Source organism: Silurus aristotelis (assembly GCF_946808225.1).
Source record: "Silurus aristotelis genome assembly, chromosome: 19".
NCBI classification, from domain to species: domain Eukaryota; kingdom Metazoa; phylum Chordata; class Actinopteri; order Siluriformes; family Siluridae; genus Silurus; species Silurus aristotelis.
Genome location: NC_139592.1, coordinates 10,845,070 through 10,862,025, shown reverse-complemented (window position 1 = coordinate 10,862,025; position 16,956 = coordinate 10,845,070). Strand labels below are relative to the sequence as shown.

Genomic DNA, 16,956 nt, shown 5'->3' with positions numbered 1-16,956 from the left:
ATTACTACTACATTAAAATGACTAAATCAAATAAATTATTCCATACATCAGTATCTTAGATTCAAGCTAAAATTACACAGTTACGGTTTATCTTTTGTCATATTAGACATATTTTGCGCAACAAGATCTTAAGAGTTTCTCAAAGAAGGAGAAATGTCAAACAAAATAAAAACTATATGTGAGGTAGCAGGAAATAGACTCATTCAGTCAGTTAAACACTGTCAATCAGTAAAAACGATGGATGTTCATTCTCATGAACATAAAATGGACCACATCGGGCTTGACACACAAGGACAAATGCAGCCAACACAAAATGAATGCTTGCAATATGTGTAAAATAAACTAAATGAGTGATACACACAAGCAGATTGTGAGAAACAAAGAACAAAGAAATGACAAAGGGATGCCTTAATACACACATAGACACAAAGCCATAGGACGAGACCGTGGGTTAGAATCTGATACAGAGTTCTGAGTGGAGCATTAGAGATGAGAAGGAAAACAGACAAGTGACTGGGGTCCCAGCCGGTGGGATGAAGGGAGGATACACCCACGCTGCACCCACAGTCAAAAGGAAGTATGACTGATGCCTCATTTAGTCTATCAGATAATCAGGGGTGCAGATGCATCAGACATAGAAAATAAAGCAAAAGCTCTTTGGTTACTGTGGCATAATGTTGCAGCATGCATAACTTAACGAAGCCATCATTCAACGAATGTTAATGTCAAGTGTCATTGAAGAAAAGATAAATGCATTTATGCAGCTTTTATGTGTTTATAGTCTGTTCAGAACTTAATATTATTAGCATTTCTTTCTTGGTAAGTGCTACGAGTAGGCTTTGTGAACTATATAAGCAACATGGTGTCTTGCAGACTAATCTGTGTATGTTAAAGTGTATGTTATTGGCTACCCTGAATAATGTAAAAAGAAAAAATCCATTCTAAAAGATTTTCACTGTAGTGTAATTTTTTTTTGGCCAATCCTTGTGCTTGAAACTAACTGCCTTGACAGGAGCGCTGTCATGCTGAAAAACTCAGGATGGGCTAAATAAACATTAGCTTGGTGGATAAGACTCCAAATGCTTAAGTAGTATCTAAGCCTCTGGATCAGCACCAACAGACTACTGACGTGCTACTGTATAATATGGCTGTCTTTGTAAGCAACATAATTGCTATAGTTCAGGACTTGGAGTCATTCTAAAACATGTTTAGAAGTAGTGGATCATTTTGCATGGTGGTGTGGAGTGGTTCATTCAGGAAGAGGATCTGAGAAAGAGAAAGAGAAAAGAGAGCAGTGCATCTTTTGACATGCAGCAGTGCCGAACAAGTGCAAAAGGATGAAGTGCAAAAGGATTTCACTGCAAGCTGAATAATCAGGAGAAGAGTGGAGCTACAGGAGCCAATATGAAACTGAAACACACACACACACACACACACACACACACACACACACACACACACACACACACACACACACACACAGTGACGTGCTTAGTCCAGTGCAGCTGTCCCATTCTGTTACAAAAGCAAAGAAAAGTGCATAAAAGAAAACCAAAGGCAAGAGAGTGCATGATGATAGGCAGCCAGTCTCATGCTGTAAGGACAAATAAAATAAAGCGGTAGGACATATACACACGCACTGCTGATGTATATAACGTTTAAAGATGAGAAGTTTTAAGAGCACATTCCTTTGCTGTGGCCAGCGGCTGGTGCAGCGCACCTCTCCCACCCCTCTTCCCCAGTCAGAAACTCACCCAGCAAAGGAAAAGAGGCTAAATGAATCAGAAAGAAACAAAGATTCAAACAACAGAAAACCACAACCAAACAACCAAACAGGAAGAAAAGGTCAAGCATTTGGTTAAGTGCTTATCTGTTTTTCCAAAGAGCCTGTTTGTTAGCAAGAAAAACAAAAGACCTCCTGCAAATCTGGAACAATTTGAATATTGTTCTCATTTTTGTTGTTTTCTTTTTTGCTCTTTGCTTTTGTGTTCTTTTATTTTTCGCATGGATACAGGTAAACGTTCGAGTATAATGCCCACAGTAGAGGAATGGAGGAAAGCAAAAAATAATTGTGTTAAATGATAGTTTGTCTTTGATCTGGATGTTAGCATGCCAGATTAGAGTCCACTGTCTCCCCACGCTGTCCTTCAAAAAAAAAATGCTTGATGGAAAAACTTGATCGTTAAAAAAAATAAAAACAAATAAAAATTATGCTCAATTCAATTTTTTTTCTTTTACAATGATGTTCTACAAATCATTTGCAGCTAAATAAGGATCACTGAAGCAAAACCAGAGTGAATAGAAGCAGAGGAGAAGAAATGCTTAAAGAAGCTGTGATGAAAACTGAGGGTTAACGAGGATATCCTTTTTAATAAAATGACCTCACATCCTGATGATCTTATATATTTATGTCAAATCCAGCTAAACTCCTGAGTCAAGTCATTGTTAGTCAACCTTTTACTTCATCGGTGAGCCAATGAACGTTAAAAAATTCGTCATGCATGAAATCCACATGATTGTGACCATGAGGATATAAATTGAATAAAAAGTAACTTGCTAATAATTTTCACTTTTATTAATCCTGTTAAGACAAAAATGAAAAGGCCAGATTTTACTGCAAGTAACCAAAGCTTCAAGCAACAGGAAAAGCTTTTATAACTCATGTTCAGTTATAAACATTTCCCAATGAAAACCTTTTTCAGCACACGCACAGTGATTGACAGAGTGTATGTGCATTTGGCAGTGGACTGTTACCATACACGGTAAATGTTTTGAACAAATAAGAATGCTAACAGGCAAAAAGTAAACATGAATATCCATCAGTGGAAGTGTCCTTTTCAGCCTCTGGTTCACAGTGTAAGCATGTATTACAAAAAATATCAACACGATTTAGGGATCTGTAAAATGTACTATAAGAACAACTGTATAAGATAACTGTCATGCTTTTAACGTAACATTTGTATTACATCTTAGCACGGTAGAAAATTTCTCACATTTATTACTGATCTATTGCTTTTCTATGTGCGGATAGGGGCTAAAAAAAAAATTGTTAGCATATAGGGATATCTACTTCCCAATTTGTTATGTTGCCAAAAGAAAAAAAAAAAAAACAGGTGAGTGACCTAGATGACTTAAGTGCCAGGCACTTTGCACATGATTATGGGAGTCTTGCACTGAATTGTAGAAATGAGAGGACACTCACTCAATCACACTCGCAAATCAAGATGAAATGGCATGGGAAACGCATACAGCCTAAAGTGATATAGCATGTAGTAACATGTGGAACAGATAGCTTTGGTGTATGAGGTATAGAAAAAGTTCTAACCAAGACGTGCAAACAAAGGAAAGATGGAGGGAGAAAGCTTAAATAAATATGAAAAAAAGCGCTAAAAGCACCTCGTTGTTTGAGAAGCTTTCTGAATTCATTTTAATACTATAATGTAACTCATGAAATGAAATCTTTGGCATAACATTCACTAACTAAAAAAATATTTATATATAAAAAAAATATCATCCTAATATTCCTGAAAGAGTAGAGTAGAACAAGTATCCTAGAGAAAAGTAGAAGACAGGAAAAAGAACAACCAGGAAAAAGAACAATTATAAAAGAGCAATGAACTAATGGTACACAGAGAGAGAGAGAGAGAGAGAGAGAGAGAGAGAGAGAGAGAGAGAGAGAGAGAGAGAGAGAGAGAGAGAGATTAAGAGCTGATGAATGGATCTGTGGAAGTAAGAAGTACAGAAACATTAGGGAACACTTTCACAAAATCTCATACTGATGAACCATAACCTGCATTATTTAAAATAAACGTGAGAAAAGAGAGAGAGAGAGAGAGAGAGAGAGAGAGAGAGAGAGAGAGAAAGAGAGAGAGAGAGAGAGAGAGAGAGAGAGAGATCAGAACCTTATAGGGCTTATACTCGAAGGTTTACCCCTAAAGTAGGGCTGGAGCAACTCACCATACTTTTGTTATTTTATTCATTTCCAGAAAAAGCTTTTGGGATTTAGATTTTTGCCACAGAAAACCACGCTTGACAACAGAAACCTCCCAGGATAAAAAGAAGAAAATTAAGAAGAAGGGGCTGCCATGTTCTCTCTGCATTTCTTTCCTCAAATCGTTAATATATCATTTTCTCCTCTGAGATCAGGAACAGTGGTTGTGCTACATGATCAGAGAACACCAGTATTCCATTTGCATGCACCATGGTTCGAGAGGCAGAAATATATGCGCCAATGTACTGAAAACTTTGGGAAAGTATAGATTGGGATGGCTACTTGAGCTATTCCAATATCACCGATTACATCTAGCTCTGAAGTGGATGCAGGAATCTGCATGTAACCCAACCCTTGAGGGAAACTCTAAACTGCAAACATCTCCACATCAGAGGAGCCAACTAGGCATATAACAGAGTGCATTTATGCTGTTAAGTGCTCTGATCGAATGAAAGCAAAAAGACAGACTGTGTGTGTGTGTGTGTGTGTGTGTGTGTGTGTGTAAGAGAGGGAGAGAGAAAGAGAGAGAGAAAATGGCTTACTTGGCCCATCCAGAAGATACAGAAAACAAAACCAAGCCCAACAAACAAGGAAAACCAAACAGCAAGTGAGGAGAGGACCAACACAGCAAGACGGAGGGATGGGAGGGACACGCAAACAGCACTCCACACTTACAAAGCCCAGCTTGCAAAGAACCACTCACAGAAACCACAATAACCACTTCTCAATGAAAAATAAATACAAAAAACCAGTAGATATACAGTACATGATATACACTGCACAAGTGCAATGTGTGTATGTGGGCAAGCAGTGCTGCAGAGTGTTTCTGAAACATTTATTGTGTGTGTGTGTGCCAGTGTAACTCTGGCAACAGTTAAAGGTGTGAGATGTGTGCGTCTGTCTCTGTAGATATTGTCTCGATGTTTCTATGTATAAAGTGTGTGTTATGTCTGTCACAGGGAAAGCGGGGGACTCACTCCCAGGGGCGGCGCTTGCATTGGCAGTGGAGAGAACTACATGAGTGGGGGTAGAAATATTGGTTACGTCATGGAGCTGGCTGAGCACAGAGGAGCGCCGTCTCACTGCGCCCTGAAACGAACCACTCCTCTTGAATGTACTCACTACCTCCATCTGCAGGAGAGAGAGAGAACCATAACACACACAAATACTTCAGAAAAGAGAATAGGACAGAGCAAGAGGAGAGATCCAGGTGGAGAATGTATTTGTGGTAACACTGTACCAAGTGAAAGTTGGCAAATAAAATTATTACTGGTCTTAGCCATTTGGAAATTCACAACAAAGCAGCTTAAAAATAACAGGCACGAACATTCTTTAGTATAAGCATCAGAACACGCTTCAGGTCCATCCGGGTATATGCGGCAACTGTCAATCAATTCTGCTCTAAACAAGCTAAATACAGTTTTAAATAAGTATAAGTATAAGTATAAGTATAAGTACAGTTTTGGGTATCTGGTTAATTCAGGACTGGAATCACACAGGTTATAATAAACAAATAAAATTTGCACAAAGTGTTTACTTTCACAAGGGGCCAAGCAAGCATTGATGAATGGGATGAATTTTCCATGACAAAGGCCTCTTTCACTTTAACATTAACATTAGGTACTGCATAATTAATTTACAATGTTTATTTGTTCTTTTTAGTAACTGCTTGATCAGCTTCATTTTGGTTTCAATAAGTTTGTTTGCATTTTGCCAAACAGAACTAAGTAAATTAAAAAAATAACACTGTGGGTACAAACAAAAAAATTTATCCTGCAAGCAGGATTAAGAGCAATTATAAAATTAAATATATTGAGTATATTTAATAAAGAAAATAATAAAAATAGATTTGGATATTTGGAGCATTTAACAAATTACACATCAATGCAGTAAAAACCTACTGTATTATCTACAAACCTGCAGAGGCTGTGTGTGGGCATCTAGTGTTGCTTTAAAACAGTACAGTATTAGAAAGTGTTCACTGAATGCTTGTCTATTAAAGACCAGTGCCAGTAAACGCATAAAGCACACATCTAACACATACACCCTAGCCTTACAAAACAAATTGACCTAATTAATGACTTTTGGACTACAACAATTGTCAATCCACCTTTTAAATAAACAAAGCCAGGAAGACCTCTTGTACACCTGCAGGGGAATCAGGGCTCGATTAATCTGATTATCTATTTCAGAAGTGGAGTGATGACTGCTGGAGCGAACACTCTTTGCTAGAGCCACCCTCGAATTAAAGGCTTGATCAAATTCAGCTGACTAATGATATGAGTGTTGCTGCTGTAATGTGTGTCGTGTTTTGCCAACTCTTTGTCGGGCGAAGAGAGGATCGATTCAAATCTTGTAAGTGGCTTTGTTAGCACTTCTGTGGATGCCACCCCTATGTTACATCCTGCTGTGTTCATCCATCATATTCATCTATATGTGAATTCTAGTAAGTACAGCAATAAATGTGTGTCAGTGTAAGTGTAAGCAATCCCCAAATACTGGGCTTGTCTTTAAGTGTGAATATGTGTCTTTCTGAAAGTCCCTGTCTCTCTCAGACTTTTTTTTCTCAGTAATGCTGGGACTTCACAACTTCTGAGTTATGCTGGGACTCTCAGACCTGTACTTTAAAATCACGGCCTTCCTAGAAGTGTCAATGGATTAGAAGGGGTCCATCACACACATAGCTAGGGTGGTTAAAATTGTATATCTTAATACAATATATATTTATTGTATATATATATATATATATATATATATATATATATATATATATATATATATATATATATATATATATATATATATATATATATATATACAGTGTTGCAAATCACCACACTTATCAATATATGGCTAGTACATTTGGGAAAATAAAACAAGTATACTAATATGATTGTAACTGCACTTTAAACAAGACTGATGTAAAGAGGATCATCTAGCTGACTCTAAGTGTTCACGTCATCAAGTGTGTTTGTAGGAAACATATATAGCACCCTGAATAAGTATTGACCTGCCCTTGAACATTAACTGGGATTTTTACCATTTGTTTTATACAAACATGATTACCAATGAAAGAGGCAAAAAATTAAGTACATTAACATAAAAGGTTTAAAAGCAAAGTATTAATTTTGTTTTACAAGGGACTGGGAAACTGTTTTTTTTTTTTTTTTCAAAGAAAAACACTCCTACAATATGATGGTGTTACAACCAAGCTCAACCATGGAGAAAGTGTTCTCAGAGAACTGAACCATGTCTAGTTTCTGCCAAGTGTAACATTTTGTGCCAATGATGCTGTTTGTCTGGGTAAGCTTTTGACAAACGCTAGGGCCTTCCAGGACAGGTGTATTTATATTGAGATCAAATAGCACTTTATTTACAAAAATATTTACTCTGTGCACCTAATTAAAGTTTGACTTCTAACAGCCACATTGTGGAACCACAATTAATTTTTGCGTTTCACAGCAATATTGATGCAATCACAACATCTGTAGTTTAATTCTTTATAAATTTTTTTAACTATATTAATTTTCCCTTCCACTTTGAATTTCTTTGTGTACTTTGTGTAGATTCATGATATATATAATCCCAAATAAATGCATTTTTAGTTCACATATATTGTTACAAAATGTGAAAAAGTTCAAGAGCATAACCAATTTTACTGGACACTGCATATTTCCATTTGAAAAAAACATATAATGAAACAATAAAGCAAATTAAGCCCTACAGGATATACATACTTGTATTTACTTAAACAAATAAAAGGGTTTAATCTTATTTGGAAAATATTTTTTTGTGGTAAACTGGGGTAAGAATATCATATTACCATTTATGTGACATACATTTTTTTCTTTTTAGTTTGGTGACAAATCACTGTCATTTCAAACTGCAATGCACAAGTATTTTCATGTTAATGGGAATCAATATAAATAAACATTCATTGCTTCAACCCCCCCATAAATGGAAAAGACACATCACCAGGAGGTCAACACTTACAGTGCTCAGGCTTGGAACTGCTAGTTGCACTGTAGTTACTAAATAATTCATAGTAAGTACAGAATAATATGCTTTGTGATGAATTATTGAACAATAAGGGACTTAAAGGAATTAATGTACTCATACCATTGGACCTCACAGTTCATCCTCCCTGAGTCTGCACTTCCCTTCTGAGCTGCAGTATTTGAATACTTAAAAAGCACTCTCAGTGGTGCAGTGTATGCATTCTTTTTGGATTTCTCTATCAGCAGTCACACCAGCTCACTTTCTATCCTTCACTCAGCGTATTATTCAGGTCTGGTAAACCACACACTGCATTCATGGACACCAATTTAACAACCTTGCTCTAGCAAAGTCCTAGCTAAGAGCCCACGCACATCATTACACATCTCAGAGTGTCTTAAGAGGGACAAACAGAGCTCTTTAAATCTCAGCTCAGTTGTCGTTTTCCTACCTGTTCTATTACTGGTTTATGAGACAGAGTGAAGGAAAAAAAGCATTCCTTCAACACACACACACACACACACACACACACACACACACACACACACACACACACACACACACACACACACACACACACACACACACTCCTGCATATACATAAACATCTGTCACACCAGAGAGAACCTGGACATTCAAAATGACAATCAAGCATTAATTAAGCATCAGTCAGTTAGCATTGGTCACATTGGACCTGTCTGACATTAAGATTAAGAAATATTGCTCTGTTTTTTACTAAAAAAACTCCCAAAATAAGAAACATTATTTCATTTAGTTTAAAAAGAGTGTGAATATGATTGATTACAGTGAATGTAAATCGAAAGCAGGTAGGTAAATTAAAAAAGAAAAAAGACGGAAGAAAAGATAACCTCTTATAAATCATCATGACTCATGTTTACAAGCATTGTAAGCCTTTCTAAAATGTTAGTATTGTTTACTGTTCCCCATACACACTTAATCCATGATAGGTGTTCAAATGTAAAACACTTAAATTATATGAAGATAAAAGCCCTTAGTGTCAGAATTATAAAGCAGTACAAAGAGCGGTCCAAAAACCCCAACTGGACGAAACCTGTACACAGAGGCAAGAATAAATCTAAGGGAAAAAAAATGCCTATAAGGGACTTCTTTTACATAATAGAGTAACACAGATCTGAACAGGAGAGGAGGTTTATAGATTACTGTTATAGAAATCTATACTCATTTTTAGTACAGGATCTCGAAGAAAACAGAGCAAAGGCAAACAGAGAAAAGGATGAGCTGATGTTTTGCTGATTCTTAGAAAGCATCTAGAGAGAAAGGATAGAGGTAGACAAAGCAAAATAAAATAAAACAACATACTTTGACAAAGATGAAATTCTTTTTTCATCCAGCAGCTTAAACTACTAAAACTACTTCTAGAGAAAGGGGTCAGGGAAGTAGGGCTATGGCACACACACAGCACCTGAGTCTGGATGCGGTTCAGGCCTCTGAACCAAAGGATCTGGCCTCTGCGCAGCTCTCTTTCAGCATGGTCAATCTCCTCCTCGTCCTCAGCCAGCTCATCCTCAGTCATCTCATCTGTGCCTGGCCCTGTACCTGCCTCTTTCAGACACTTCAGGTGACTGGTGGGCACTGTTGCAATGACCTAGAACACAGAGAAGATGCCGACAAACATTAGAAATAGGTGCAGAAAGATGACTGTATGTTTAAATAATACATTTATCAATTAGCAGTACTCTAATAATTCTTCTTTAGTGGATACCTTATAATTTAAATAATATTTATTAAAAAAAATATTTATTAATATTTATATATATATATATATATATATATATATATATATATATATATATATATATATATATATATATATATATTTATTTATTTATTTATTTATTTATTTATTTTAATTTTTTTCCATTCTAATAGAAAGTATAACAAAATGTTAATAAAGATATACAGTATTATTGCTTCGGATTTTGAAGTCACCGTTCAGTGTAAAAAAATACCAAGTGAGTGTATATGCAGCATTGAGTCAGTGACTTTAAAAAAAGTAATTACTAATTGCTAATTACATCCTTAATATATTTACTAAGTAGTTGTTTTGTCTGAAGAATGAGTTGCATTATTGAATAATTCTTAAAACATGTGTCAACCTTGAACACATAGACTGTAGATATGACACTTTTCTTTAAATTATTTAGATTTGAGTCAAATATGAAATAGTTTATACTATTTAGAGTAGCTTTATTAAACTATTTTAATACATAAATTAAATAAGCTGGCCGAACAAGAAGAACTAATGTCCTTGAGCATTTGAAAGAGGCAGATAGTGAGTTTCTTCCCCAAGAATGAACCTTGAATTTTACTGTGGTTTTGTCTATATGTGTCAAAAAAGAAGCAGCAAAACAGCGAATTCTGCCAATTCTGCTGACATATTTGAACTTGAGTGATTTTATAGACACCACATATGAACTCTAGCCTGCAGCTAAGAAAGTGGCTGAGTTCAATTAGAAAGCAGCACAACCATAACAATGATGGAACTATAATGAATACACATTACACAGAGTTTGGCTCCTCTCGAGGCTTCTTCCTCATACTATCTCAGGGAGGGTTTTTTTTTTTGCCACTGTTAACACTGGTTTGCTCTTAAGGGATAAACTTATAAGGGTTATCAACGTTTAGGCACTAAAGCTATAGGCACAAACATTAGAATTCTTATTTTCTATCCCATTTATCTCTGTAAAGCTGCTTTGGGCCAATGTCCGTTGTTATACATGCTATACAAATAAAATTTAATTGAATACAAATTTTAACTTTAAACAATAAATTAAGATTTAAAATATAATTGTAATTTTTTATTTTAATTTCTTAAAATAGACAAAAGCTTTCTATATAATTATTTTACATACAGAAAGTGAAACCTTGACTTTTGGATCCTATCTGTTGTGTTTTGCTGTCTCTTGGCTCTGTCTGTTCATAGAACCTGCTTTTGAGGGCATGATGCATAATAAAGCAGTTCATACTTGATTTTCTGATCCTTCCTTGCCTCACCTGACCCCAAAGGAGCTCTCCGACTCCAACAAAGAGGCACCACAGCCACTGCTCCAAATTGAGAGGGGCACAGCTAAAGGGCTTTCCTCCAAACTGCACTATAACGATCTGGAAAGAGAACACACACAAATGGCAGGTCACAAATCATTAATAATGAAAGCTTACTAGTAACTTCTTCCTACATATATTTCACAAAAAAGGTACAATCAAAGCCTACATTTTAATTTAAATTGTTTTAAGGATGCTAAGTGTGAGACCTGCACGCCGAAAGTGCCCAGAACAATGCTGCAGAAGATAGGGTTGCCAAAAATGCCATCAAACACATTCCTCTCTCCGTGGATCTTGCGAGCATTGATCTCATTGAAGAGCTGCATGAGGACGAAGGTGTTGAAGATGATTGTGTAGTGCTCGGAGGGAGGTGAGTGCAGTGGAGCATTACGTCCGCTGTCGATGTTAAAGATCTTTTCTCCTGTGCAACATGAGAGGGGTACAGGAGATAGTGTCAAAGTTGAGACAAAAATCTGAAACCTAATCTAAAGCGACTGCAAATTAAATTGACCCTTTTTAAAATAAAGGTATAATATTAACAGTGAATATCACATACATGTTTGAATATTCTTCATATTTATAGGTTTAAGACTGTATATTTTCATAAATATCGTTTAAATTCCTTATAACCTGTATAGTAATATAAGATAATTGTATTTTAAAGTTCAATTATACTGCATCTCTATACTTATATCTTACCAACAAACAGCAGAGTGAAGATGATAACAAGCTGATAGGCACCATGGCCCAGGATGTTCTTCATCATGGTGAGAGAGATGAGGGGATTGTTACGGCCATATGGTTTTCTCAAAAGCAAGGCTTCAGTGGGCGGCTCAGTGGCCAGGGCAAGTGACGCAAAAGTGTCCATGATCAAGTTCACCCATAGCATCTGCACCGCTTTCAGCGGGGAGTCCTGCATAACAACATAAACAATTGGTGACCATCTCAAAAACAATAGTTTAAATGATTGTTGTATGATGTATTGGAATTTCAATATGCAATAATTGGAAATTATTGGTTTAATGCACAATACTAACAACTTCCAGCAGGGGGATCAGCACACAGACTAAGTGGAACATTCCTTTCCCACAATCCCTTGCCTGCCAGCGAGGTGCAATGCAGTAGGTTCTACTAACCTGCTACAATGGTAAATACTGATCTAGCGCAGACTCTCTACACTACATGCGATTACCATAGCAATCAATGCTTTTAACTTTAGTTTGAAAAGATTCAAAAGATTTGAGCGTTTGTAAGCTTGTGTGCATGTGTGTACAAATTTTAAAGTCTGTATAGGTTTGTGCATTACCTGTGTAATACAGGCTCCAGTAAAGGCCACTATGACAGCCACCACATTGACAGTAAGCTGAAACTGCAGGAATTTTGAGATGCTGTCATAGACATTACGCCCCCACATTACTGCCTTCACAATGCTACTGAAATTATCATCAGTCAGGATGATATCTGAGGCCTCTTTAGCTACATCAGTTCCAGCTATGCCCTGAGAATGAGAGTCAGAAAGAGACAATAAGAAAAAGAGACAGACAGAGAGAAAGTCAAAGGAAATCTTTTTTTAAATATTTTTGCATCAATATTTTTCTTTTTTCCCTACACTGATTCTATTAAGCTCTGAGTGCAAAGGGCTTGGACTTTGCACACATTTATAATGATCACACTCACTGATACTGCTCTGTGCACTCAGATCAGCCACCCTCATGCTCTCTATTACAGATATCATTTTAAAACCATAAGATGTTCTTCAGGTTACAGTATTAGGGTACTTTGCTGTCATTAATCATGAAATATGTTAAAAAAAAAAAAAAAAAAAAAAAAAACTGCCTTTTTTTTAGCACCTGCAAACAGTAACTATATTAGTGGTGTGTATTATTGGATGATAGTATCAGAGCAAGTGTGAGGTAGTGAGCAAGGTTTTTGATACCAGTAACTGTACTGATGCATTGCTTTTCATTAGACTACAAGCTACTGCAAGCCCAAAAATAACTATTGTGACCATTAATAAAAACAAAATATGGTAACACTTTACAATAACAGTACATAAATAAGCATGTACTAATGTAAACTAAATGTTACTACTAAATAATATGAATGTGCACTATTTAAAATACATTACAAACACCATTGGATGGTACTGAATTATCCTCCTCATGGAATGCACAAAAGCACAACAATAAACACCTGTTTTCACCTGATTATTCATACCTAACTCTTAAAATCTACCCACCATGAGTGGTTACAGTGGCCTGGGCCCAGAGGCACTGCTCCATTGTCCTCATGGGTGAAGTACCACACTAACATGTATTCATGAAGCAGACGTTACTTCCCAATAATTAAGGTAGCTGTTGTTCACACATGAATTCATGTGACTCATGGTGTAGTTAAGGTTAGTTCTTGATTAGTATATGAATTAATTCATCATTAGTTCATAATAAAATAACATTTAGTTCACATATTAGTACATGTTTATTTATGTAGTTATTGTAAAGTGTTACCCAAAATATATACTGTTTAGTCATCTTATTTGGTCAAAACAATATTTATGAATTACTTATTGCCAGATGTTGGACATAGAGTGTTTATGTATAAAAAAAAAAAAAAAAGAACATTTAAAGAAAAAAAGCATAGAGAAGTAGTTTTGGTGCAGTAGAGCCTGCTGGGAGATCATTAACACAGTACAGTAGTAGACATGGATTTTCTCTGGTATAATTAGTCACAAAACACAGAGGACCATGTTTAAAAAGAGCAATGAGAGATATGTGTGAAGGTGCATAAAGGGTGGCAGGACAAAAAGAGTGTAATGTTAAATAAATAAAAATGAATTGTAAAATAGCTGCACTCACCATGGCAAAGCCGACATCAGCTTTCTTGAGAGCTGGTCCATCATTGGTCCCATCACCAGTCACAGCCACCACCTGCCTCTGCTCCATCACAGTGCTGTCAATTATGCCTGCACATTATCAGCAAAGTTTCATCACTTAATCTAAAACCAACTAATATACCTAACTCATATTGTAGTAAAGTTGTATGAAACAGATACATATTTCTCCCTTATTTCATATTGTATGGCATATACGGCTTAGCATGATGAAGCTGTTTTTACTGAGAAGGAATAAAGCTTCTAACCTTTAACCAGAGTGTGTTTATCAGTGGGTGACGAGCGAGCCAGGACTCTCAGCTTAGGCCAGATCTTATCAATTCTCTCCTGCTCAATCTGAAACATACAAACCACCCAAGCAAAACTTTGATATTACCTTAATGTCATTTTATGACAGGCTCATAGTAAGGCTATGAAAGCCAGTATATATATATATATATATATATATATATATATATATATATATATATATATATATATATATATATATATATATATATATATATATATATAAATCTGTATTCCAATTTCTTTTTTTTTTAAATAAAGCATTAGCATTATATCACTGTTACTTGACCCTTCTTTTCTTTACATTTAATAAGTATAATACTTCAAAAAGATGCAGAGATTTTTTATGAACTTGCAAAATTACTACAATGTTATACCTCTAGTTATTATTACACAGATAGTCAATACAAAACAATTCCATATTGAATGCATTTTGGACTCCTTTCAAATACTATAATACATTTTAAAGACCTCCTTAACACAGACTAATTTCATTAGCATAATTAACACATTAATTAAATGCATACAATAATCTTCTAGCCATTTACAATAATCAAAGAACTTCTTATAGAACATATCACTGAAAAAATCCATCAAATTAAAGCTCATGCTATTTATTGTCTGTTTTGTTTATAAAAAAAAAAAATTGTCATTTTAGTAACCCCCTGAACAAGCTTTAGGACTCCCCCCCTCTGAACTTAATTTTGATCTGCTGTTTTAAAAATGCATAAAAATTATTCACCTCTCCTTTCTCATTCCTAATTCGCCGATTAAATTCCTTTCCATCTATACACAAGAAGTCATCGCCAGGCTGGATGATGCCACATTTAGCAGCAATGGCACGTGCCGTGTTGATATTGTCACCAGTGACCATGCGCACAGTGATACCTGCTCTCTGGCATTTCCGGATGGCCTCAGGGACCTTAAAGAAAAGATCACAGATGTCACTATTCCTACAGACTTACATGGTAATGTAATTCCATACACGACAAAATAGTGACACTGTTAAAAGCACAATTCATATAAATTATTATTCTGATGGATTTCTATTTCCAGATATATGTCTGCTGATTATCGTTGCCAAGCTGCAATTATGATTGATTCACATAAATCCCACATATGGGAATGTCTTTACTTCATATACATGTGATCACAATACTACAAACACATTGTTTAGATTTCAATTATAACTGCTTGTTTTAGGATTGGTGGCCATGCACAGACTTTTGCTGACAAGTCCTTTTTATTACAAACTATTTTTGTTCTATATTATACATTTTTTTACCAATACCTGGTTTGGATTTGTTTTCATTCGGAAACAATAGAAAGGGTATATGTTTACCAACACAATTCACAATTGTGGGGTTAATAATACTTGTTAATTTTTGTTAATCTTTAAGAGAAAAAATATAGCAGAATCATTCCAGAAATGTCATATGTAAAACATTTTGACAAGATGTATTTGGACAGGACTAATATACCAGAAGGACTAATATACCAGACACACTCTGGGAATAATAAAATTACCCCACCTCACCATAGAAGCTATTCCAATCTAAATAGAGATTAAAATTGATTATTTCAAAACCCCATTTTTATTTGCTGTTTGCATACCTCAGGCCTCACAGGGTCCTCAATTCCAACTACAGCAATGCATGTAAGGTCAGCAACAATATCAGCCTCACTCTCCCAGTCAGGTTCAGGGTCACCAGTGAGGTCACGGTAGGCAATGCAGATAGTGCGCAGGCCCTCACATGCCATTGGCTCGATGACTTTCTTCACCATTTCATCCCGGTCCCTTGGCCTGAAGCTTCTCTCTTCACCCCCTACTCCTATAATGGATGAACACCTGGAAAATCAAACAAAAAGGAGATAAAGCATATTAACATAAAAGAAAGGTTATTACAACTCTGACTCCCACACAATATAAATATAGATAATTGAATTTGGGCAAATAATTTGTAAGTGTACAACTATTTGTTCAGGCATCAGAGTCAGAACAACAGATATAAAAAAGAATGACAAAGCAATGTGATTACAACAGTGACAATCCAGAAGAACTCACTTTTTCAGGAGGATTTCTGAGGCTCCTTTGCTATAGAGACGGAAGCTGCCATCTGGAAGCTTTACCACGGTGCTCATGGATTTACGGACAGAATTAAATGTGTAGACCTTGTAGATTTTCTCTTCTGGTATCTGTTCACGAATGGGTACATAGTCTCTCTTCAGGTCCAGCACAAAGCCCAGCAAGCCACACTCGGTCTTATTTCCCACCTGTTTAGGTAGCCCACCTTCCACATCAGGGGGCTGTATGAAACCAAAAGAGTAGGGAAAAAGATTATGTGCAGATGCAGGTGCTTTTATTAGTCTTATATTACTGTGTTCTATGCTCTTTGTAATATGGGCACTGCATTTCTATATTGATGGCAACCCCCTGCTAATTATTACTATGAATTTACACATGTGCACTTTTTAATGGGCATGCACTCTTGCAACATGCTTTACCCATACTTGCAATGTTTAATAACAGAATGCAATATATCCAACAGACATAATATAGAAATAACAGTTTCCCATCATTCGTTGTTTGTTATTTATTTATTAAAACTGAACCTTTTATCTAAATTAAATGTTTAATGTGATAATAATTTTTACCATCTGGTTTGTAGAAATACACTTCATATCAATCATATTCTTTAATAATTGT

The 16,956-nt window shown here is 35.8% G+C and overlaps 1 protein-coding gene across 7 annotated transcripts in view; it reads right to left on the bottom strand.

The window, feature by feature from the left end:
- atp2b3b (ATPase plasma membrane Ca2+ transporting 3b) overlaps positions 1–16,956 on the bottom strand; it is a 42,480-nt gene that overhangs the window by 4,339 nt on the left and 21,185 nt on the right. For 2 of the 7 annotated variants that reach the window (XM_083570046.1, XM_083570048.1), the window contains 12 exons: positions 16,315–16,556; positions 15,864–16,098; positions 14,992–15,171; positions 14,210–14,297; positions 13,927–14,033; positions 12,378–12,569; positions 11,771–11,984; positions 11,281–11,492; positions 11,024–11,131; positions 9,432–9,614; positions 4,969–5,122; positions 1,755–1,772 (listed from right to left, as the gene is read on the bottom strand). In XM_083570046.1, coding sequence (XP_083426172.1) covers positions 1,755–1,772; positions 4,969–5,122; positions 9,432–9,614; positions 11,024–11,131; positions 11,281–11,492; positions 11,771–11,984; positions 12,378–12,569; positions 13,927–14,033; positions 14,210–14,297; positions 14,992–15,171; positions 15,864–16,098; positions 16,315–16,556 — 1,933 coding nt within the window. The remainder of the gene's footprint in view (positions 1–1,754; positions 1,773–4,968; positions 5,123–9,431; positions 9,615–11,023; positions 11,132–11,280; positions 11,493–11,770; positions 11,985–12,377; positions 12,570–13,926; positions 14,034–14,209; positions 14,298–14,991; positions 15,172–15,863; positions 16,099–16,314; positions 16,557–16,956) is intronic. The other 5 variants (XM_083570047.1, XM_083570049.1, XM_083570044.1 and 2 more) reach the window with 3 other exon arrangements.